Below are 21,567 nucleotides of genomic sequence, written 5' to 3' on the forward strand. Positions count from 1 at the left end.
ACTGCAGTATAGACACTGTCCAATAAACAAACAGAATCCCACCCAGGGCCTCTCGTGCTTTCTCCCTTCGGACCTAATGAAAGCCAACAAGCAACCATGAGTAGCCAAGGTTCAGAGGGCCTGTCCGCCGAAGACCGTGGTCTGTACAGAGGGCCCTGTCTCCTCGCCGATCCTGACCTTTCATACTCCACTCTGAGAGAAGCCCTTTAAGAGAATCACCCTGGCTCCTGGTTCTGGTGTGTGTGTGTGTGTGTGTGTGTGTGTGTGTGTGTGTACACATAAGCACACCTCCTGCACTTTGATCTCCCGGGCACTTCGGGGATGGAGGAGAGATACAGATTATGCTGATGCCTCTTGACCCCTCCTCCCCCCACAGATAAATCTACTTCCTCCTCCTCCGGCTTCCCTGTCACTGTGGTCGGCACTAACCCCCACTGTGGTGCTCAGGCTAAAAATCGAGGGGTTTGCCTGGGTGTCTCTCTCTCCTTCACTGCCCACGCCCACTTTATCAGTCAGTACGGTCCACCTCTACACCCTGTTCTCAAGCAGCTCATTGCTCCCTGCCACCCTCTGCGACCAACCGCAGTGCTCAGAGCACCCGCCTCTCAACCCTCTGGGACTGTCAGCGCCTCCTTCTACGCTCCCCGCTCCTGCTCTCTCCTCCCTATGATCTGTTCTCTGCACAGCAGTGAAGGTCATGTTTAAATCTCTCCTATTTAAAAAAAAAAAAAAAAAAAAAAAAAAAAAATATATATATATATATATATATATATATATATATATATATATATATATATATTTACTGATTTCAGAGAAGGGAGAGGGAGAGAGAGATAGAAACATCAATGATGAAAGAGAACCATTGACTGGCTGCCTCCTGCATGCCCCACACTGGGGAAGGGGAAGATGCAGTCCGCAACTCAGGCATTTGCCCTGACCGGGAATCAAACTGTGGACCTCCTGGTTTATAGGTCGATGCTCAACCTCCGAGCCACACTGGCCAGGCATAGTGATGTTTTAAAATTTTCAGCATCCAAGTACATACAATTTTCTTAATTTAACTTTGTCAATTTCTTTTTGTAATTCTTTTTACTTTGAATATTCTTTGGTTTGCTCTTAGGTGGAAAGTAATTTAGAGTGACTATGTGATGTCTTCTTGATGAATTAAATTATTAAATTATAAACAAACAACACCCCACACCTCTCCTATTCGGAACTCCCAAAGCGTTTCTCGTCAAGCACAGAGTAAAACCCTGCCTGGTAAAACGTGCAAAGGGAAGCGCACTTTTTATTTCAGTAAAAACCGTCCAGCAAGCTTTGGTAAATCACTCTAAATTCGGCAAATCGGCTGGTTCTGAGCACCTTCCCTCGGGGAGTTAGCCTTTCCTTAGGAAGGAACATGAGTGAGTGGGGTACTGTCCAATAAACGAACAGAAACCCAGGTACTGTCCAATAAACGAACAGAAACCCAGGTTCTGTCCAATAAACGAACAGAAACCCAGGTTCTGTCCAATAAACGAACAGAAACCCAGGTACCGTCCAATAAACGAACAGAAACCCAGGTTCTGTCCAATGAATGAACAGAAACCCAGGTACCGTCCAATGAATGAACAGAAACCCAGGTTCTGTCCAATGAATGAACAGAAACCCAGGTTCTGTCCAATGAATGAACAGAAACCCAGGTTCTGTCCAATAAACGAACAGAAACCCAGGTTCTGTCCAATAAACGAACAGAAACCCAGGTACCGTCCAATAAGTGAACAGAAACCCAGGTACCGTCCAATAAACGAACAGAATCCCACCCAGTGCCTCTCGTGCTTTCTCCCTTCGGACCTAATGAAAGCCAACAAGCAACCATGAGTAGCCAAGGTTCAGAGGGCCCGTCCGCCGAAGACCGTGGTCCGTACAGAGGCCGTCTCCTCGCCGATCCTGACCTTTCATACTCCAGTCTGGGAGAAACCCCTTCAGCACTGACTGAGTTGTGTTAAGGGCTTAAGGGGCTTCATCACAAGAAACAACAACAGCCTGTAATTACTGGAATCCAGAGTCTAGGGCAGTGGGCGGCAAACTGCGGCTCACGAGCCACATGCGGCTCTTTGGTCCCTTGAGTTTTTAGCAAAGGCCAGCTTAGGAGTACCCTAATTAAGTTCATAACACTGTACCTACCTGTATAGTTTAAGTTTAAAAAATGTGGCTCTCTAAAGAAATTTCCATTGTTGTACTGTTGATAGTTGGCTCTGTTGACTAACGAGTTTGCCGACCACTGGGCTAGGGCTTGAAGAGAATCACCCTGGCTCCTGGTTCATGTGTGTGTGTGTGTGTCTGTGTGTGTGTGTCTGTGTGTGTGTGTGTCTGTGTGTGTCTGTGTGTGAGTGTCTGTGTGTGTGTCTGTGAGTGTGTGTGTGTCTGTGAGTGTGTGTGTGTCTGTGTGTGAGTGTGTCTGTGTGTGAGTGTGTGTGTCTCTGTGTGTGAGTGTGTGTGTGTGTGTGTGTGTGTCTCTGTGTGTGTGTGTCTTTGTGTGTGTGTGTGCGTGTACATAAGCACACCCCCTGCACTTTGATCTCCAGGGCAACGGGCCAGGAGGGCCGGCGCACCCCTTGCCACCAGGGGGACAGGGGGGACTTACGGCTTCGGATTTGGGAGGCACCGGAGGCGGAGGTAGGGCGATCTCGGTGGGCGGCACGGCGGCTCCCAGCGGCCCGGGCCCGGGAAGCGGAGCGGGTGCGCATTTGGACCGGGCCGGCCCTCTGGGCGGCTCACACCTGCTCCTCTCGCTGAGCGAGCGGGCGAGCGGCGGGCGGCCGGCGTGGCCCTCCTCCAGCCACAGCTCCTCGTATGGAAGCTCCGACTTGGCCGGGACCCCCGGGGGCTCCTCGCTGGATTCCGGGAACAGGTAGTCGCTCCCGCTGTCCCCCGGGTCCTGATAGGGCAGGATGTCGTGAGGAAACGGGGCCCACTCGCCCCCCAGGTTCCTGCAGCCGTGGAGGTTCACCTCGCTGTTGCCATGGAGGTTGTTGCCATAGACGCAGACGGAGAGGCGGTGGAAGGACTGGGTGAGCTCGTCGCGGGCGTAGCTGAGCGAGCTGGGCACGTGGCTGTGGCCGGGGCAGCGGCCCTTCTTGGGGCTCTTGCAGTCGTCGCTCCAGTCGGTCTTCACGTCGCGGACGGCCCGGGAGTACTCGTCGATGTCGAACTGCTCCTGGCACACGCCCAGCCAGTGGTGCACCAGGGCCTCGGGCCACAGGTCCCCCTGGCCCAGGTGCTCGGGCAGGCTGAACTTGGGCACCGCCAGGTGCAGCGGGAAGTGCATGGGGAGGACCTTGTTGCTGCGCAGCACGCAGCACACCACCACCGTCTTGGTCTGGATGTTGACGAACTTGTAGCGGTGGCCCTCGCGGATGAAGTGCAGGTCGTAGGGGTTCCGGGGCGGCGGGCTGGGCACGGTCACGTTCACGGGCAGCCGGGTCTTCTCCACGATGTTGCGGATGGTGTGCTCGCCCTCCTGCATCTCCAGCTCCAGCGGGCTGCGCGTGCTGAAGCGGCCCTTGCACTGGAAGGGCAGGCTCAGGCTCTCGTTGGTGCGGTGGTTCATGCAGATGAGGCAGGGCATCTTGCCCTTGCCCAGCTTGCCGATGGAGTTGAGCTTCCCGATCTTCTTGAAGATGGTGTTGAGCCTCGACTTCTCCTTGAAGGTCTTGGCGTACAGGATTTCCGCCTGCCCCATGAGCGTGAGCTCGTCGCCCGTGCACAGGGTGACGTTGTACACCTCCGTGTCCTCGTTGCATTCCCCCGACGCCACCTGCAAGGTCAAGCACACGGGCAGGTTAGCTTCCCGTCGCCTGGTCCCACCGGGAAGCAGAGAGCCTGCCTCCTGAGCCGCGCGTGCGCACACACCAAGGGGGGAAAAAAAAATGTGGTTTTGGGTAGCACTAAATTTAGCCACTCCATTTGCAAAATATTTATGTGGCTGACGATCACAAGATGACGTTAGTTTAGACTTTTAAAAATACACTTTGTTCTGAAGAGAAAGGAAATCTGTGCACCAGTGAAAATGTGGGAAATAGAGAGGAAAAAGGAAAAAACGAAAAGAACGCGGTGAGCCGAAGTCACGGGGAGCTGTGGCGAATGGTTTGCTACAGATCCTTACAGCTTCTTTTCCTATCATATGGATCCTTATTTCGGGACATTACCATTTTTATTATATCTTTTTCCAGTTATAAAAACTGCTTTCATAAACAACCACTATAAAAAATTCCTTTTTTTTCAATAAGGGGGGGAGGGTGGAGTAAATTTAAAAAAGTCCTTTATTAAAAACTATTAAAATTTTACTAAATTTTCTAAAATTGGAATTGGGACAGATGATCATTGGAAGAAATATAAAAATGAACAAAGTTGATACAATCTTACCACTAAAAATAATCTATGTTAGCAATTTTACGTAAGTAGAAATTAAAAAATGAAATGTATCAAATTATCTCGGAGGTATAAATACACATGCACACAATTCTGTTCCTGAGTTTCTCACTATAATTTATTCATCTCCCCATGTATACAAATATACCACCAATTATAATATTAAAGTAACATAGGCCATTATCTATGGTATGCCTTAGTTTATTTGACCAGTTCCTTATTGTTAGATGAATTTTCCCAATGTTTAGCATTATCATTAGCACTGCAATGAACTTTTTAAAAGAAATATGTTTTTATTGATTTTAGAGAGAGAGGAAGGGGCAGGGATAGAGAGAAGAAACATCATCTATTGGCTGCCTCCTGCATGCCCCCTACTGGGGATTGAGCTCACAACCCATGTATGTGCCTTGACTGGGAATCGAACCCTCAACCTTTTGATGACACTTCAAACTAACTGAGCCTCCTGGCCGGGGCTGAGATGAGTTTTTTAAAATCATAGTAATGTGTCTTTTCAACTCTAGTTCTCTAAGTTTCTCCAAAGAAATACAAATTTTTTAAAAACCAAACGCTATTTCTGTATTCAATAAGCTGGCTATATGTTTACTTTTAAAATGTTAATGCACTACTTTTATAATAGTAGATTCCCGACTATGAAAACAACCCTACATGCCTGAAATAATCTCCATATTATCATGCTGTTAAAGTTCTATTGCACAATTCTCCGATAATATCTGATCTGTGATTTATGTATCTTACAGGTGACATTAGTCTACAGTCCTATTATGTTATCTTTATGATCGACTTCCTTCTCTTACATACATGAAAAGGCATCTGGGGAAAGTGACCGATCATGTTCATATTGCCTACTGAGCAGTAATCGTTAGTCCGTGTTTAGGGAACTAGGTGCTAACCATCTTGGTAAATGACTTCTCGCCCACTCCACGCTTCTTGCTCAGCTCTGCATAATGTTAACCTTTGGAACAAGCCAACTGTCAGTCCACATTAGCGCCGTAAGAACAGCTCTGTGTTCCTCACGGAGCAGTTCATTTCTCGACAGGAGGCGTTATCCGTCCGCGAAGAGCAGCACAATACTGTTTCAATGGCAAGTGAGGCTCTTAAGGTTTAAAACCCACTTCTGGTGACTCAGTGGACTCAACGTTACGTATCATTTTTAAAACTAAGATCTCCACTTAACTGGGCTTACTCTCAGGCTCAGCATTCACCTTGCCCTCACATGGGTCCCGGGCTTCTCTACACTGGAGTAAGCTTAGGAATGTAAACAAACAAACAAACAAATAAATAAATGCATGTTAGTTTTTTATTAGAAAAATTGTGGATTTGCAGGAAAGTTGCAAAGGCAGTAAGAGAGTTCCTGTATACCCTTCCCCTAGTTTCTCCTGCTAACATCTCATATAACCCTGGTGCATTAACGTCGGCACAAGACGGTTAACTCAGCTACAGGCTTTGCTTGGATTTCGCTAATTTTTTTTTCTTCCCTTTCATGCCCCTTTTTTCTGCTCTGGTATCAAACCAGCATACCACATCGCATTTGGTCCTTGTTTGTTACCGTCTTGACGGCTCTGAAGAATACAGGTTAGGTTACTTTCAAGCTAATGAATAATTCATACGTGACAGTATTTGGCACATATGAAGGCTGGCTCTTTTCCTGCAGCTCCCAGGCTTTTCAGTTATTGTATTTTAAGGATTCTCTGGTCACCAGGAATCCTTAAAGATTGGTTTGCTATTAATTCTAATGTTTGGGTTATCCTGCAGGCTTTTATTCTCAGCTAGCATCTCATTAAACTTACAAGCTATAGATCAGAGGTCAACAAACTACTGTCCAGGGTCCCAATCTTACATTACCTTTACCACCTACCTTTGTGAATAGAGTTTTATTAGGCCTCAGCTACGCCCACTCATTTACGTCGAGCCCAAGATCTTTCACTCTGTGACAGTGCTGAGTAGCTGCAACAGTGACTATACAGCCCACAGACTCTAAAATAGGTACTCTTGTCTCCTTAGAGAAAAAGTCTGCTGGCCCTGATACAGGTAAATGGAAAGAACTATGGCTTTTGGAAATGAATTGGTACCATATGCTACCGGGACAGTACCATTAACTAAAGTACAAGGCGACCTCACGCGAAGGGCTTTACTGTTTTGAATCTCAGTCTCCTCATCTGTAAGAGCGAATGCCATCATCTACTCTGCAGGCTGAATCAATGTATGCTCTCGATAAATGGTGACCATTACTATTGCTTTTATTCACAATAAAACATTTCAGCTCTGGCCAGTGTGGCTCCGTTGGTTGAGCATTGTCCTGTGAACCGAAAGGCTGAAGGTTCGATTCCCGGTCAGAGCACATACCCGGGTTTCGGGTTTGATCCCCGGTTGGGGTGTGTGTGGGAGGCAACCAATCCATGTTTCCCTCTCTCTCTCCCACCTCCCTTTATTTCCCTCTAAAAAAACACACAATAAAAACGTATTTTAAAATAATAATAATAGAATAAAACATTTTAACCCTTTCCATTGATTCATGATGCCTTCAACATCTCTGTATGTTCATGTTGGTTTCTAGTCCATTCACTACTGTTTTTGAGCCAAAACGACTACTTCTTTAAAAAAAAAAAATACATATATATATATATTTATTGATTTCAGAGAGGAAGGGCGGGAAGAGAGAGATAGAAACATCAATGATGAGAGGAAATCATTGATGGGGTGCCTCACGCACGCCCCCTCCCGAGGATCGAGCCCACAACCCGGGCATGTGCCCTTGACTGGAACTGAATCCGGGACCTTTCAGTCTGCAGGCCGACCCTCTACCCACTGAGCCAAACCAGCTAGGGAAAATCAAATCACTACTTCTAAGCGTGATCCTTTCTTCTGTACTGCGAATTGCTCAGAGTTCTGACTGTGTTATCCCAGAATAGAAGTTAATGTCAGAATAGGGCCTGAAAGATCACTACTGTGACATCTCAAAGGAAGGGGATGTGCTAGTCTCCAAAATGCTCGGCCGCACTGCTCTTATTCCTCTTCACTGGAACTTTTACCGAAAACTTGGCCGTCCGTCCACTTGGATCAGGATGGAGACTGGGGTGCTGAGAGGCAGGGTTCTCATGAGATTTGAGAAACACACACGTTCACTCTCTCAAACACCAAACTAGTTCCACTTCACAGGAGCCAACAGCGTTTCTCAAATATACAGAAACAACAACGTATGTGTTATTTAGCCCTTTAAGTTGATACTGTAATTTCCCTAATTTCCCTTCATAAACACACTCCTTCCAGAATGAACCCATTATAGGTCCGCTGAGTAGCACACACCAAGTGGACGGAAAGCGAATGTCTACACAGCTCCTGAGATACAAAGCAGACAGTATGTGCACAGCGTAAACAGATCGAAACGATCTTTCCTAAATGCCACGCTCTGGGCACATCCAACAGCTTTGTCAACATTTCCGTGTATGTGTGTACTTCTAAAGGAAGTGATTCCTACTCGCATCCATAAACATGCACGACATGTGTGAGTACAGTCTGTAACTCCACGCTCCCCACTCCGACGTCCTCCTCAATGCTAGCCATCAGCTCTGCATAAACAATGAGACTCACGTACCCACAGATCCTGCGGTCACCGCCGGTGACAGATGAAGAAGCTCATAAAGAAATGTTCTTCCTTTGGCAGCTGAGCCAAAGAGTCTCCTCGGGTTTCTACAGATGTGATTTATTTGCATAATTCCTTTCCTCTTTATTTCTCTTTTAATAGCCAAAGAAACAATGTGTTCTGTCTAAGTGCTCTGGTATGCGCGCCTGGATAACAGTTCCAGTTTCAATGCTTCCTGAGAGGAAGTAATTCAGAGTGTGTTATCTAAACAACTCTAATAGGTCTAATCCAGGAAACTATCAGCGTTTTACTATTCACAATACCATTCAGAAGGAACAGCCCACAGTCAAGCAACATTGCAGAACACCGATGTAAAGTTTCTCTCTCTCTCTGATGGTTCTGGCTATAGGCAATCTGTTCTCTAAAAATAGTTGTTCTAAAGATCAGCTCTATCACAGAGGTTAAAATTTCAGCTCTTGGGAAAAAAAAAATCAGGATTGATCTGATTGATGTATAAAGAGAGAATATTTAATTAATATTAGCACATTGCTCCCCAAACTTCCAATTTTATAACTCGTTCCTTTGGGAAAAAGGCAGAAAACGAGAAAGCGCACGAAGAGTTCAGTAGATGTCAATCTCGAGTGTCTTTTTTTAAAAAACAGGAAACAGGGCAAGGATGGCAAGTACAACGGCGATGATCTAATGTGTGATGCGTACCAGAGGCCGTGCGCGTGGGTAGTTCTCCAGAGGCCTGAGATCTCAGATGGCATAAAAAGCACCCGTCTGTCTTCAGACGCTGAAATAATTAACCTCACACTGTACCCAATTTACCATCCGGAATGAATCTTAAAAATAAATGACATCTGACTCATCGTCAGAAAGACTGAACATAAAAAGTAAAAATGAGCTACCTCTAGATTCATTCACTTTTAATTTTTAAAATTCATTCGTACACAGCAAAATTCAGGTTGCTTAGCAAATGGTAATTTCTGATCTCTGTGAGTACAGCCCTGCACCGTATAAAGAAGTTTCAGGCAACAGCGGATGGCATGTATGAGGGTGGATGGCATGTATGAGGGTGGATGGCATGTATGAGGGTGGATGGCATGTATGAGGGTGGATGGCATGTATGAGGGTGGATGGCATGTATGTTGTGGATGGCATGTATGAGGGTGGATGGCATGTATGAGGGTGGATGGCTTGTATGAGGGTGGATGGCATGTATGAGAGTGGATGGCATGTATGAGAGTGGATGGCATGTATGAGGGTGGATGGCATGTATGAGGGTGGATGGCATGTATGAGGGTGGGTGGCATGTATGAGGGTGGATGACATGTATGAGGGTGGGTGGCATGTATGAGGGTGGATGGCATGTATGAGGGTGGGTGGCATGTATGAGGGTGGATGGCATGTATGAGAGTGGATGGCATGTATGAGAGTGGATGGCATGTATGAGGGTGAATGGCATGTATGAGGGTAGATGGAATGTATGACGGTGGCCCACAAGATTATGATGGAGCTAAAACGTCCCTATTGCCAAGTGACCTCATCGCTGTTGTATCTTCCCAGCGCACTACATCGCTCAGGTGTTTTTGGCGAGGCTGGTGTCACAAACCTCCAGCACTGCCAGTTGTTTAAAATGACAGCACGTACACTTATGTGCTCGATAACGACAATAAATGACTATGTTACGGGTTTTTACTCTACTAGCGATTTTTATTACACATATATTTACTATTCTATAGTTTTTATTGCTGCTTGCCACCTCTCTTGGTGCATCATTTCCGTGTGCTTGATCTGGCCTTGTGCTGTTCTGTGCAGTAACGTGCTGCCTCGGAGCCGTAGGCTGTACCCCTAGCCCAGGTGTGCAGCAGGCTCTCCCATCTAGGTGTGCGTGAGTCCACCCTCCGATGTTCGCACGACGACGAACTCGCCAAATGACGCATTTCCGAGAACCACACGCACCCCGTCCGGCGGTAAGTGGTTCCCGGCTGCAGAGCCGAGAAGGAGGCGCTGCGCTCAGTGGGAGGCCTCTGAGCAGCGGCTGCTGTTGGGGCTCCGAGTAAAACCGTGAAGGACCTCCGGGGCTCAGCGTGCTCCTCCCACTTCGTCACAATTCCGTCCACCGTGGTGACTAGCTTCCAGCCCCAGTGGGACGGAAGTGAAAATGAAAACTAGAAACACAGACGGCCGAGGCAAGTATCCCAACAGGAGGCAACAAACAGAAACACTTAGATGAGGCTGCAGAACACCACCCCCTACAGAGGCGACGTCTCAGGAGGCGGGAAGAAGGTTTACGTGTTGTTCAAATACTTCCGTCGAAGATGGCAGAGAGTTGCAACCCGTTTTAAGAAACCGGACGGAAATGACAGTCATTTTGGACGGGATTTTCGTTCAAATTTACAGCCACCCCCGAGCTGGCTGTCCGGAATGACTCAGGCCCCAGGGCCCCAGAGGCGGCAGAGGCTGCCGAGCGAACCAGCCCGGTCCTTTTCAGAGTCCAGGGTGCTAACCATTACACGACGGAGCCCCGTCCTTTTCAAACGCACCGGGACCCCGCCTCTGGGGGGGGGGGTGTCCCCCACCGCCAGGAGGGTCCTTTCCCGAACGTCCAGGGACACACTTGAAACGAGGACGATGGTTATGATTATGCTCTGAAAACAAAACAACAAAACCAAACACTCCCCAAAGAGCAATCCATGCGTCGGCACCATTCTTTTGGATGACTTTACAGGGCGACGGCCGAGGCCGCCGAGAGAAGGCTGCCGGGCGCCGTGCCCGCCTTTAGAAGACAAACCGGGCCAGAGCCACCAGCCGCCGAAGGCCTCTCCGTAATGCGTTTCCAAGGCCTCGCCTGCAGTTTGCTCTGCGAAAAGGAGTCAAGAAGTAGGACATATGTTTAATTTGTTAACTGCTATTCGGAGGGAAACAGGACACGGTCTAACTAGTTGGCCGGAGGGGAAAGAGCGTTATTTCTTCAGCTCTGAAGGGGGACGAATAGGTTAAGTGAAAAGGCACACGGATTGCGTCAAGTCCACGACTGGGAGGCGGCGGGGGCGGGGAGGAGGCTGGTTCCCAGTAACTCGAAAGCCTTGGGGGAAAAAATCCCCAAACTCAGCATCATGAATTCGATTCAACGTTAGAACTTTTGCGTATGTATTCAGCAATGCATGCCCGCCCCTTCGGCGTCTCTTTAACAATGCCAGAACCCACCTCTAGTCTTGTTTCTCTGTGAATACTCGTTAATATTCCGGGTTAATACTTCACAGCAGTATTTTTGAAGGGGTTCATTCTGACACAGGTAAACCTAATCAGAAACTACACCGATGCCAATAGGGACAAAACATCAAGTTAACTTGTAGGATTTTGTTTTTAAAATATTGGTATGATACTTGGGTATGAAATAAGGTGTACAAATCTGCATGTAAAACATTCATAAAAGCCGCCAAACCCTGTGTATCAGAAACACAAAACCAAAAAGATCTGGTTGGGTAACAGAGCTTGAAAACATTTATTTAGATGGACAACAAAGTAAGTGTGTAAGCTCTTGTGTCAATGTGAAAGCGTGTTCGGGTCCCAGTCCCAAGCCTCATCTCAAACCCACAGGGAGAATGGGAGGGAGCGGAGAGGGGGCTGGATTGAGCTAGGCCAGTGGTCGGCAAACTCATTCGTCAACAGAGCCAAATATCAACAGCACAACGATTGAAATTTCTTTGGAGAGCCAAGTTTTTTAAACTTAAACTTCTTCTAACGCCACTTCTTCCAAATAGACTCGCCCAGGCCGTGGTATTTTGTGGAAGAGCCACACTCCAGGGGCCCAAGAGCCACATGTGGCTTGCGAGCCGCGGTTTGCCGACCACTGAGTTAGGAGACCTGGCTAAGTAGCTTTGTGGCTTCTTGTGAATCAGTGAAGCCAGCTAACATCTGTTTCCTAGTGTTCATGTTTGTCAAAAGGAGAAGGACGAGGCAACGAGGAAGGCCTCCAGTTTAATGATTACAAACACTCGATGTCTGCCAACGTCCACCCTGCTGATTATTGATAATATTTTATCATTTTACTCTTTAAAAAAAATTTTTTTTATTGATTTCAGAGAGGAAGGGAGAAGGAGAGAGGGAGAGAGACATCAATGATGAGAGAGAATCATGGATCGGCTGCCTCCTACACGCCCCACACTGGGGATCGAGCCTGCAACCTGGGCCTGTGCCCTGACGGGGAATCGAACCCTGACCTCCTGGTTCCTAGGTCGATGCTCAGCCACTGAGCCCCGCCGGCCGGGCTTATCTCTTTACTCTTGATCACGTGTCTCAGGGTTGGGAAGCCCAGCTCTCACGGACGCTGTCTGAATCGTGTACGATTCTTTTCCTGTTAACAAAGACGAGCCTGACGCCCTCACTCCACACGAGGGCAACTCTGCTGCTGGGCACGGACACCCCTGCCCAAAGCAGGTGCCGAGGCCGGGAATCGGGGGCTGAGACGCAGGCGACAGGGCTGTCAGCTCAGCGTCCGCCCCGGGCCACGTGGGAATGCTTCTCAAGAGGCCAGTGCCGGCTGGAGGGGGACCTCTGCCCCGCGGAGACCACCCAAACTCGCTCCCGTGCCCCTGGGGAGCTGCCGCCGCCGGAACAGTGGCAAGCGTGGGCCTCAGGAGCTGCACTGAAAATAGCAACGAGGCAGCATCCAGATCAGGGTGTCGGGGTCCCTCGGGATTTGAGAGCCGTCACTGTCCTGCAGGAGGCCTGGGGCGCCCGCAGTGGAGTCAGGGCCTCTCACCCACGTCCAGAGAGCTGCACGTGGTCCAGCGCGGACCCGCAGGCCGCTCTCCCCACCCTCTCTCCACCAAGGTCACCACAAAGGCAGGGTTAAATGAAGACTTAATTTGTTAGCCATCATTTTGACGGCAGGAAATGACGGTGTGGGGAAGCGTCTCATCACGGCCCGGCTGAGTGTGAAAGGCCGGAAGACATGGGAAATAATTTACTCCGTCCTGGTGTAAGAAGATGCACTTGAGGTGAAGGGGTATTTCTGAAACCATAACAGTAAGGAACAGATCTGATATTCTTTATATGAAGACCCTGGCTATAAAGCACTAAATAGAAACTGGAATAATCCGTGGTGGGGAATTTTTTGAGAACGTGAAACTCACTTTAGGATGATTTTATGCTCTACATCAGGGGTGGGCAAGCTTTTTCTTACAGGGCCAGATAGTAGTCATTTTATTTTATTTTTATTTATTTAAAAAATATATTTTATTGATTTTTTTACAGAGAGGAAGGGAGAGGGATAGAGAGTTAGAAACATCGATGAGAGAGAGACATCGATCAGCTGCCTCCTGCACACTCCCTACTGGGGATGTGCCCGCAACCAAGGTACATGCCCTTGACCGGAATCGAACCTGGGACCCTTCAGTCCGCAGGCCGACACTCTATCCACTGAGCCAAACCGGTTAGGGCGATAGTAGTCATTTTAGGCTTTGGTCCATGGTCTCTGCTGCAACTATTCAACTCCGCTGCTATATTATGGCAGCAGCCACAGACAATACTGAGTGTATGTGGGTGGCTGTGTTTCAATAAATGTTTTGTTTTTTTTTAATGTATTTTTATTGATTTCAGAGAGGAAGAGAGAGGGAGAGAGAGAAACACCAATGATGAGAGAGAATCATTGATGGGCTGCCTCCTGCACGCCCCACACTGGGGGTGGAGCCTAAAACCTGGGCATGTGCCCTAACCAGGAATCAAACTGTCACATCCTGGTTCATAGGTAGACACTCAACCACTGAGCAACACTGGCCAGGCTCATGTTTTAATTCTAAATCTTTTATTTTAAAATCCATGAAATATTTTCAGAAAAGTGTTTAAAATTACTAGCTTTCCTTTCCAAATGATGTTCTTTCCCATTTAGGTAATTCTAAATATAAGTTCTAAGGGCACATTTAAATCATATCAAGGCACTAATGGAATAGGATTTGATTAACTTCTGGCCAACGACTCTCGGTAAGATTAAAAATGAAGGTGTTCTCACAGATCTTCAATGTAAATGAACACAAGTGTCTTGAATACCGGGCCACGCAAAATCTCAGCGGTGTTAATAATAAACGTAAAGATAGCAGACCACAGCCAGCTGTGTTTTAGAGCTGGAAGAGAGAAAGACTTAGCTTAGTCAATGAAATGGACAGAACCACGTCTCCGAAAAGGAGGCTATCTGAGCATCCCCCTCTTTCCTGAGAAGCGAGGGTGGAGTGATTCACCCCCAAAGACCCCGCTGCATTTTTGGGCTAAGATCGCATGCACGCAGTCTGTCTGTCACAGACAGTGAGTTGCTAAGAAAAACGCATCTTGCCCTCTACACCTCGACATGTTCAGAGGATGGGACTCAGTCGGACTTCTTGCTGAAATGGGGTTCAACAGAAACTCCTGTGGGTGTGAACACTGTCTGAGATATCTTAGTGTCCCTGAATGCAGTGCTGCTAAGGAAAAGGCAGAGGATCTGTAGGCAATAAGGTAGGACCTCAATGCCGGCATGGCTTCTCTGGTTAGTCCCTTTCCAAACGCAAAATGAACACAGCGCCGTAAACACCACTTCGCTTTTCTCTGATGAGCAAGGACCAGTCAAGTCCCGTTGGCAACATCCTATACACTAATCCCCCCTGTGTGTCCTGATACAGGCAGTCTCTGAAAAACGGAAGGACATATGTCCATCCCAGGCTGTGCTCTGAAGTCTCTCCAAATAAGTGAACCGTATTAGATCCTTCCTATGGTTCTTTTACAAGAACACTGTTATTGACTTCAGAGAGGGAGAGAGACAGAGAAACGTATCAATGACGAGAGAGAATCACTGATCGGCTGCCTCCTGCACACCCCTCCCTGGGGATCGAGCTGGCAACCCGGGCATGTGCCCTGACCAGGAATCAAATTGTGACCTGCTGGTTCACAGCTTGACGCTCAACCACTGAGCCAGGCCGGCCGGGTCTTCCTATGCCTTTTACCAGCTCCTACAAGTACAGCATCAGCCTTACAGGAGATCTGGCCAAACAACTATTACATATTAGGGGATAAAGTCCAAATGAGAGAAAGACAACCTTTGATCGGCCTTAACAGTTTAGCAAAAGATAGGGCTAATGAGGCGTAGTTACCCGTCTGGGCATCTGGTCGGCTACAGCAAAAGCAATTCTTAAAAGACCAGTTTTGGCCACGGACACCTCAGAGGACAAGGGCCCCTCACAGGGAGACGGCCTTTTCCTGAGAGGCCCAGATGGGTACAGAATGGCCTGAAAGCTGAGTTGCTTTAGTGAGGGTAAACATTTGGTTCTTCCCGAGCTACCTTCACGTTGAACGTTATCTCCTCCATGACGTACACGCGCTCAGGGAACGCTTTGGCCACCTCCTCCACGCTGTTGAAATACTGCACGGGCTCCTTTATGTCTCGGTCTTGTTCCAGCAGCTTGAATTGGCCTGAAACACACGATCAACAGGAGAGAGGTGAGATGTTTACGGGGGACCGTTGTCCCCGTGGCGGCGGCATCCCCTTTCCCGACTCCCTCTCCTCTTGTCAAAGGCTTCTGATCATTATCATAAGCAAACAAAACAAAACAAAAAAAAGACCAGGGCAGGTTTTCTTAAACACCAGCTTAAGAACAAGCACAGCTGAAACCGGTGTGGCTCAATGGATAGAGCGTCGGCCTGCGGACTGAAGGGTCCCAGGTTCCATTCCGGTCAAGGGCATGTACCTTGGTGGCGGGCACGTCCCCAGTAGGGGGTGTGCAGGAGGCAGCTGATCGATGTTTCTCTCTCATCGATGTTTCTAACTCTCTATCCCTCTCCCTTCCTCTCTGTAAAAAATCAATAAAATATATTTAAAAAAAAAGAACAAGCACAGGCGTGTACTTTCTTCTTTGCTTACGTTCAGAGTTTGTTGCCAGAGGACCCACATCACACTGAACGGATGCTCACTGGCAATCTGACCTCCAAGTAACAACTTGCTCTGTGTTGCTCACTTTGTCTGTCACAGCAAGTCGTGCAGTCATTTCGTGGTGATAACCCAGACACGTGACATTCTCAAACCAAGGCCGAGCGGCTTCGGGGGCTCATGTTTTAGGTGAGTATGCCAAACATTCACAAGTAGCACCAAACGATCCTGCGGCCCCTCAGCTCTCTCTGGTTTCCTCGGTTTCAACTCCACGTGGGCGATGTGGGGACTCCCTGAGCTGCTCTAACGGGGGATCTGCCGTGGATGGGCACGAAGCCTGTGCACAGAGAGGCTGGCGGGGTGCAGGGGGTGCGCCTCCTTCTAATGAACGAGCCGCTTGGCACCTTCTTTTTATTTTTTAAAAATATTTGTTAGTGATTTCAGAGAGGAAGGGAGAAGCAGAGAGACGGAAACATCAATGATGAGAGAGAATCACTGATGGGCTGCCTCCTACATGCCCCCGACTGGGGATCGAGACCATAACTCGAGCATGTGCCCTGACCGGGAATCAAACCGTGACCTCCTGGTTCATAGGTCGAAGCTCAACCACTGAGCCACACGGGCTGGGCTCTCTGTGACTTTTAATGTGCAGGGCTGGCAAACGTACTCTGTAAATATTTTAGGTTTTGTGGGCTAAGTAGTCTCTGTCACCACGACTCAATTCGGTCAGTTCTCCAAAGCTGCCGCTGGCGATATGTAAACAAGTCAGACCAACTGCTCACCATCAAACGTTATTTACCAAAGCAGGCAGGAGGTTGGTCGGATTTGGCCCGAGGGCCACAGCCTTTGCTGCCCTGTCCCTTAGAAGCAGTGCACAGTATAGATGACGGTGGGGACGAGCAGACAGATGTCAGAAGTGAGGACGACCAGGCCTACACGCCAACACCCCTGAACAGTTACGCCGAGGTCTCTTGTAAGGCCCTTGAGACCGCGAACTAAGCCGACCCTGTTTCCCTGAGAATGGACGCTTTCCCTTCAGTGGGAGTCTGACATCAAGTGTGAACTCTAACGGTGGATTTTACAAGGCGAACAATGCAAACCACCAGCTGACAAGAACACCCACCTTCTCTCCCCATAGTTTACAAGACCAGGGTGCTAGGACCTTGCCCTGAGCCCCTCTTCTCCTACAAAAGACCACGCCACTCTCGGGTGAGTCCACGCGAGGCACTCTGGGAGAGATGCTGAGCTACCGTGTCACCCTCTTCTCTGTGGCTGCTGCGTCCTGGACGTCCCAACGTCCATTCAACCTTGGGGACAATCCGGGCGTTAAGAGCCAGCTCCCTGCCAGATGCGAAATCAATGGACATAACACATTCCCACTCCCCCCTCCCCCACGCCCCACGTGGGGGAACTAATTTCTTAACAGACCATTTCATGAAGAGCAGAGGCTGTGCCACCAAATAAAAGCACTTGGAGGTCGCTGGAACATCTGTTCTGAGATGTCACTGTCACACGCCACGCTCGGAGGGAGGAGCGGCTTGTCTTGCAGCAGCTTTGAGGGTTTCCTGAAACGCCTCCACGGAGAGCCGTCCCAGCTGCAGGACCCGGGCCCCCAGGAGCGAATGCAACACCCCCCGACAGGCCCATCTAGTCCAGTTTAAATACATCCAAGGTGATGTTGACAGAGCAAAGATGGGCACCCTACTGCACGGCTTTCATGCGTGTTTCCAAAGGGCGCTGCATCATTCATATGGGGACAAGGAATAAGTGCCATCCGGAAAACATCCATTGGTGTGTGTCGCTCAGAACAATCACCGGGGTTTCCCTCAGCGTGGATGCGCACGACGTGTAGCGAAGAGGCCCAGTCCTGCTGGGGTATCCAGGTTCTCCGCTCCCGTCCAAGGAGCCGGCACACGCTTTTTTGCTCAGACAGAGTAAAAAGGAGTGCGACGTGGAAACCAGTTTTGCTGATTCCGAAGAGAGAGCCAATGACGCCAAGGCACGTAGGAAGAACAGGGAGCGTGAGAGGAGGTCAAGTTCAGGTCCGGCAGGTTCAGGTCACTGGCTGGGAGGCCCCAGCCCCTGGTTCGTGGGAGGTGAGCTCCGGGCTGCGGCACAGACGGGGCTCTGTGACTTGTGCCTCCCTGGTTCTCACCCTGGCGGGTGGCGAGCACAGTCTGCGGCCCATCTTCTCTTACGGCTCCGGCCGAACTGCTCCCTGGCCCGCCCGCAGTGTCCGCTTGTGTCTCAATAAAAAGAAACAAATGAGAGCGGAGGCCTGAGGATCCATCCGTGGGCCCAGGACTCAAGTGGACCATTCCACGGGCATCTCCCTCCTCGCCGGGAGTGGGAAACGCCGCGTAAACCAGCACAACAGGACGAAACAGAAGACAAAGCAGCGGCACCAGACACGGCACCAGGACACCACAGCGCCCTGAGCGTGGCTGCCATGGTTACGGGAAAGGAACGCCGGGATGCTGGAACGCCACGACCAGGTCTGTGTTACCGAGTGGGACGCTCCCAGCCTGGCTACAGAGCAGGTGCTTATCAAACAGGGAACAAACAATGAATTCTTCTCACGTCTCTGTTCTTGGGACGCTCTGAGCCAGGGCCCCGCCCTGAACTGAGATGGTTTCGAGCCCATCGTGTAAATGAGATGCAATCTGGTTCGAGGAACGGGACCTTAAGGCCACGGGGCCATTTGCAAATGGGAAGGAGGGAACCGCTCTCCAAAGTCATAGAAACCACCAAGCCGTTGAGATTTTTCAGGGAGCAAACAAACCCGAACAGGAGCCCGCACTTATCCTCCAGCTTTACCTTGACACACACATTCTCTTGCATCGCTATCTTCATGTGTGCGTGCAGGCAGGCAGGCAGGCAGCAGTTTCCGGGGGCTCGGCCTGCCAGCTAAAAGGTAAGCATCTTGTTACCGGAAAGGCCCCGGCCATCACTGCCTATTGGACAGCCTGTGTGAACGCCCACGTCCACCAACAACGGATGAAGGCCCGGCAGTGCTGGGGAGCCACGCAGCTGCCCTTTCTGGAGTAGTGGGCAGAGATCTCAAGATGACTTAAGGTGTGCTCTTGCCAAACATGTCAGTCCCAGAGGGTACGGAGGAAAGTAAGTCTCCTTCCAGTCTCATCCCAAGCTCTCCTCCCAGCGGCAGCCCCAGGGCTCCCTGCCACCTCTGTGCAGACATGGTCTTTGATGTTATCTACCAGCACACATAACGCCGCTCTTTTTAAAAAAATATATATTTTATTGATTTTTTACAGAGAGGAAGGGAGAGGGAGAGTTAGAAACACCGATGAGAGAGAAACATTGATCAGCTGCCTCCTGCACACCTCCTACTGGGGATGTGCCCGCAACCAAGGTACATGCCCTTGACCAGAATCGAACCTGGGACCCCTGAGTCCACAGGCCGACGGTCTATCCACTGAGCCAAACCGGTTAGGGCAGTGGTCAGCAAACTGCGGCTCGCGAGCCGCCGCAGTTTGCCGCTCTGTTGACTAATGAGTTTGCCGACCACTGCGTAAGGCATTACCCTTACCCAGAAGTTTTGACTTCAGGTTAAAGACATTAGTACATTATTAAAATGTTTTTTAAGTGTTTTTCCCTAAGGCAGTGGTCGGCAAACTCATTAGTCAACAGAGCGGCAAACAGCAGCTTGCGAGCCGCATGTGGCTCGCGAGCCGCAGTTTGCCGACCACTGGTTAGGGCATATAATGCCGCTCTTTGAACAGCAAGCGGTGGCCTTCTGCGTAGTCTGTGATCATCCCATAAAAGTTGCTTCGTTCCTAAAGAGCTGCCTGTATTCCGCATTGTGCAAACACCACACCGAAGGTGACCAGCCCTCTGTGGACGGGCATCCAGGCCGGTTCCAGTCCTGGCAGCCACGGTGATGCTGAACTGAACACGCTTAGCTGCGCTGAAGTGTGTGTACCCAATGCAAGCACACTGGTGGGAACGGCTCGATGTGGGATGGCTGGGCCAAAGGGGAAGTGCTTTTTTATTGGTGATAGTTATTGCCAAACTCATTTTTCTAGACGCTCTGCCCACTCATATTCCCACTACTAACGTGTTTCCCCATACCCTTCCTAATGCTCTGAAAAAAATTGTCACTGCCAATCTGATAGGTGAAAAATAGTATCTCATTGGGGTTTTAATGGCATCTTTTACTAAAAAGGTAGATCTGTGGTTTTTTTAAAATTTATTTTATTTTATTTTATATATTTTTAAAAATATATTTTATTGATATTTTACAGAGAGGAAGGAAGAGGGATAGAGAGTTAGAAACATCGATGAGAGAGAAACATCGATCAGCTGCCTCTTGCACACCCCCTACTGGGGATGTGCCCGCAACCAAGGTACATGCCCTTGACCGGAATCAAACCTGGGACCTTTCAGTCCGCAGGCCGACGCTCTATCCACTGAGCCAAACCGGTTTTGGCTGTGTTTTTTTTTTTAAATGAAGCAATTTATAGTTTATATTCTGTGAATTTTCTGTTCATTTTCTTATTACCAATATTTGAAATTTCTGCTAATCTTAAGCATAACTTAAAAATTAAAAACACAAACTTGAAATATTACAACGCAGCGTTTCCCACTCTAAAATCTGACTCCCTACATCACTTATCATTAGTTCCTAAAATTATGGTTTGGTGGGGAGGAGGGTGAGTGGAAGTGGAATTGGGAGAAAAGAGAGAGAAAGAACAAAACTCAGCACAGAGCCTCAAAGCCTGTAACCACAGAGAATCAGAATTAAAGCCAAAGAACAGAAAGAAATCATCAACCAAAATATAATGAACTTCATAATAATCATCTGTGGCATTTCTATTTATTTCTCCATCTGAGGTTATACCGAACAAGTGTCAGAATTTCAGCTCTGAAATTCTATCCTTGAATGTAACCAGACTAAACTGATTTCAAAATTAAATCATTCTGGGACACATATTCTAACCAGCCAAGCTACTTCACACCACACAAATGGTTTCCTTATTTTCTGAAATTGGGAGAATGGAATTTTTCGTCACATCTAATTGGTTAGCTGCTTCTTCAGAATGATCAGAAAATGTCTGAGGCACAATGATCATAAATGCGATGGAAGCTAAAAAAGGTTGTAGCTATGAACAAGGTCGCTAAGATGTTAGGGTGGGAATCTCGGGGCCATCTTCACCTTTCTTCTCCTAGACCAGTGGTTCTCAACCTTCCTAATGCCGCGACCCTTTAATACAGGGTCGTGGTGACCCCCAACCATAAAATTATTTTCGTTGCTACTTCATAACTGTCATTTTGCTACTGTTATGAATCGTCATGTAAATATCTGTGTTTTCTGATGGTCTTAGGCTCTACAGCAGCGGTTCTCAACCTATGGGTCGTGACCCATGCTAGCAGGGTCGCCTAAGACCATCGGAAAACACAGATATTTACATTACGATTCATAACAGTAGCAAAATGACAGTTATGAAGTAGCAACGAAAATAATGTTATGGTTGGGGGTCCCCACAACATGAGGAACTGTATTAAAGGGTCGCGGCACTAGAAAGGTTGAGATCCACTGTCCTAGACTCATTCTTCCGTAAGTCTTGCCCTTTCTTCCCTTGAAATCTCTTTGCCCTCAGCACTCACTGCTACTGTCCTGTTTCGATCC

At 48.6% G+C, this 21,567-nt stretch overlaps 1 protein-coding gene across 3 annotated transcripts in view; it reads right to left on the minus strand.

Moving 5' to 3' along the window:
* The window catches only part of GAREM1 (GRB2 associated regulator of MAPK1 subtype 1), a 175,395-nt gene that overhangs the window by 18,221 nt on the left and 135,607 nt on the right, over positions 1-21,567 (minus strand). For 2 of the 3 annotated variants that reach the window (XM_080685356.1, XM_080685357.1), the window contains 2 exons: positions 15,333-15,463; positions 2,627-3,799 (listed from right to left, as the gene is read on the minus strand). In XM_080685356.1, coding sequence (XP_080541482.1) covers positions 2,627-3,799; positions 15,333-15,463 — 1,304 coding nt within the window. Of the gene's footprint in view, positions 1-2,626; positions 3,800-15,332; positions 15,464-21,567 lie in introns of those variants that run through there. The other variant, XM_080685358.1, reaches the window with a different exon arrangement.

This window comes from Plecotus auritus (assembly GCF_963455305.1).
Source record: "Plecotus auritus genome assembly, chromosome: 8".
In the NCBI taxonomy this organism is placed as follows: Eukaryota; Metazoa; Chordata; class Mammalia; order Chiroptera; family Vespertilionidae; genus Plecotus; species Plecotus auritus.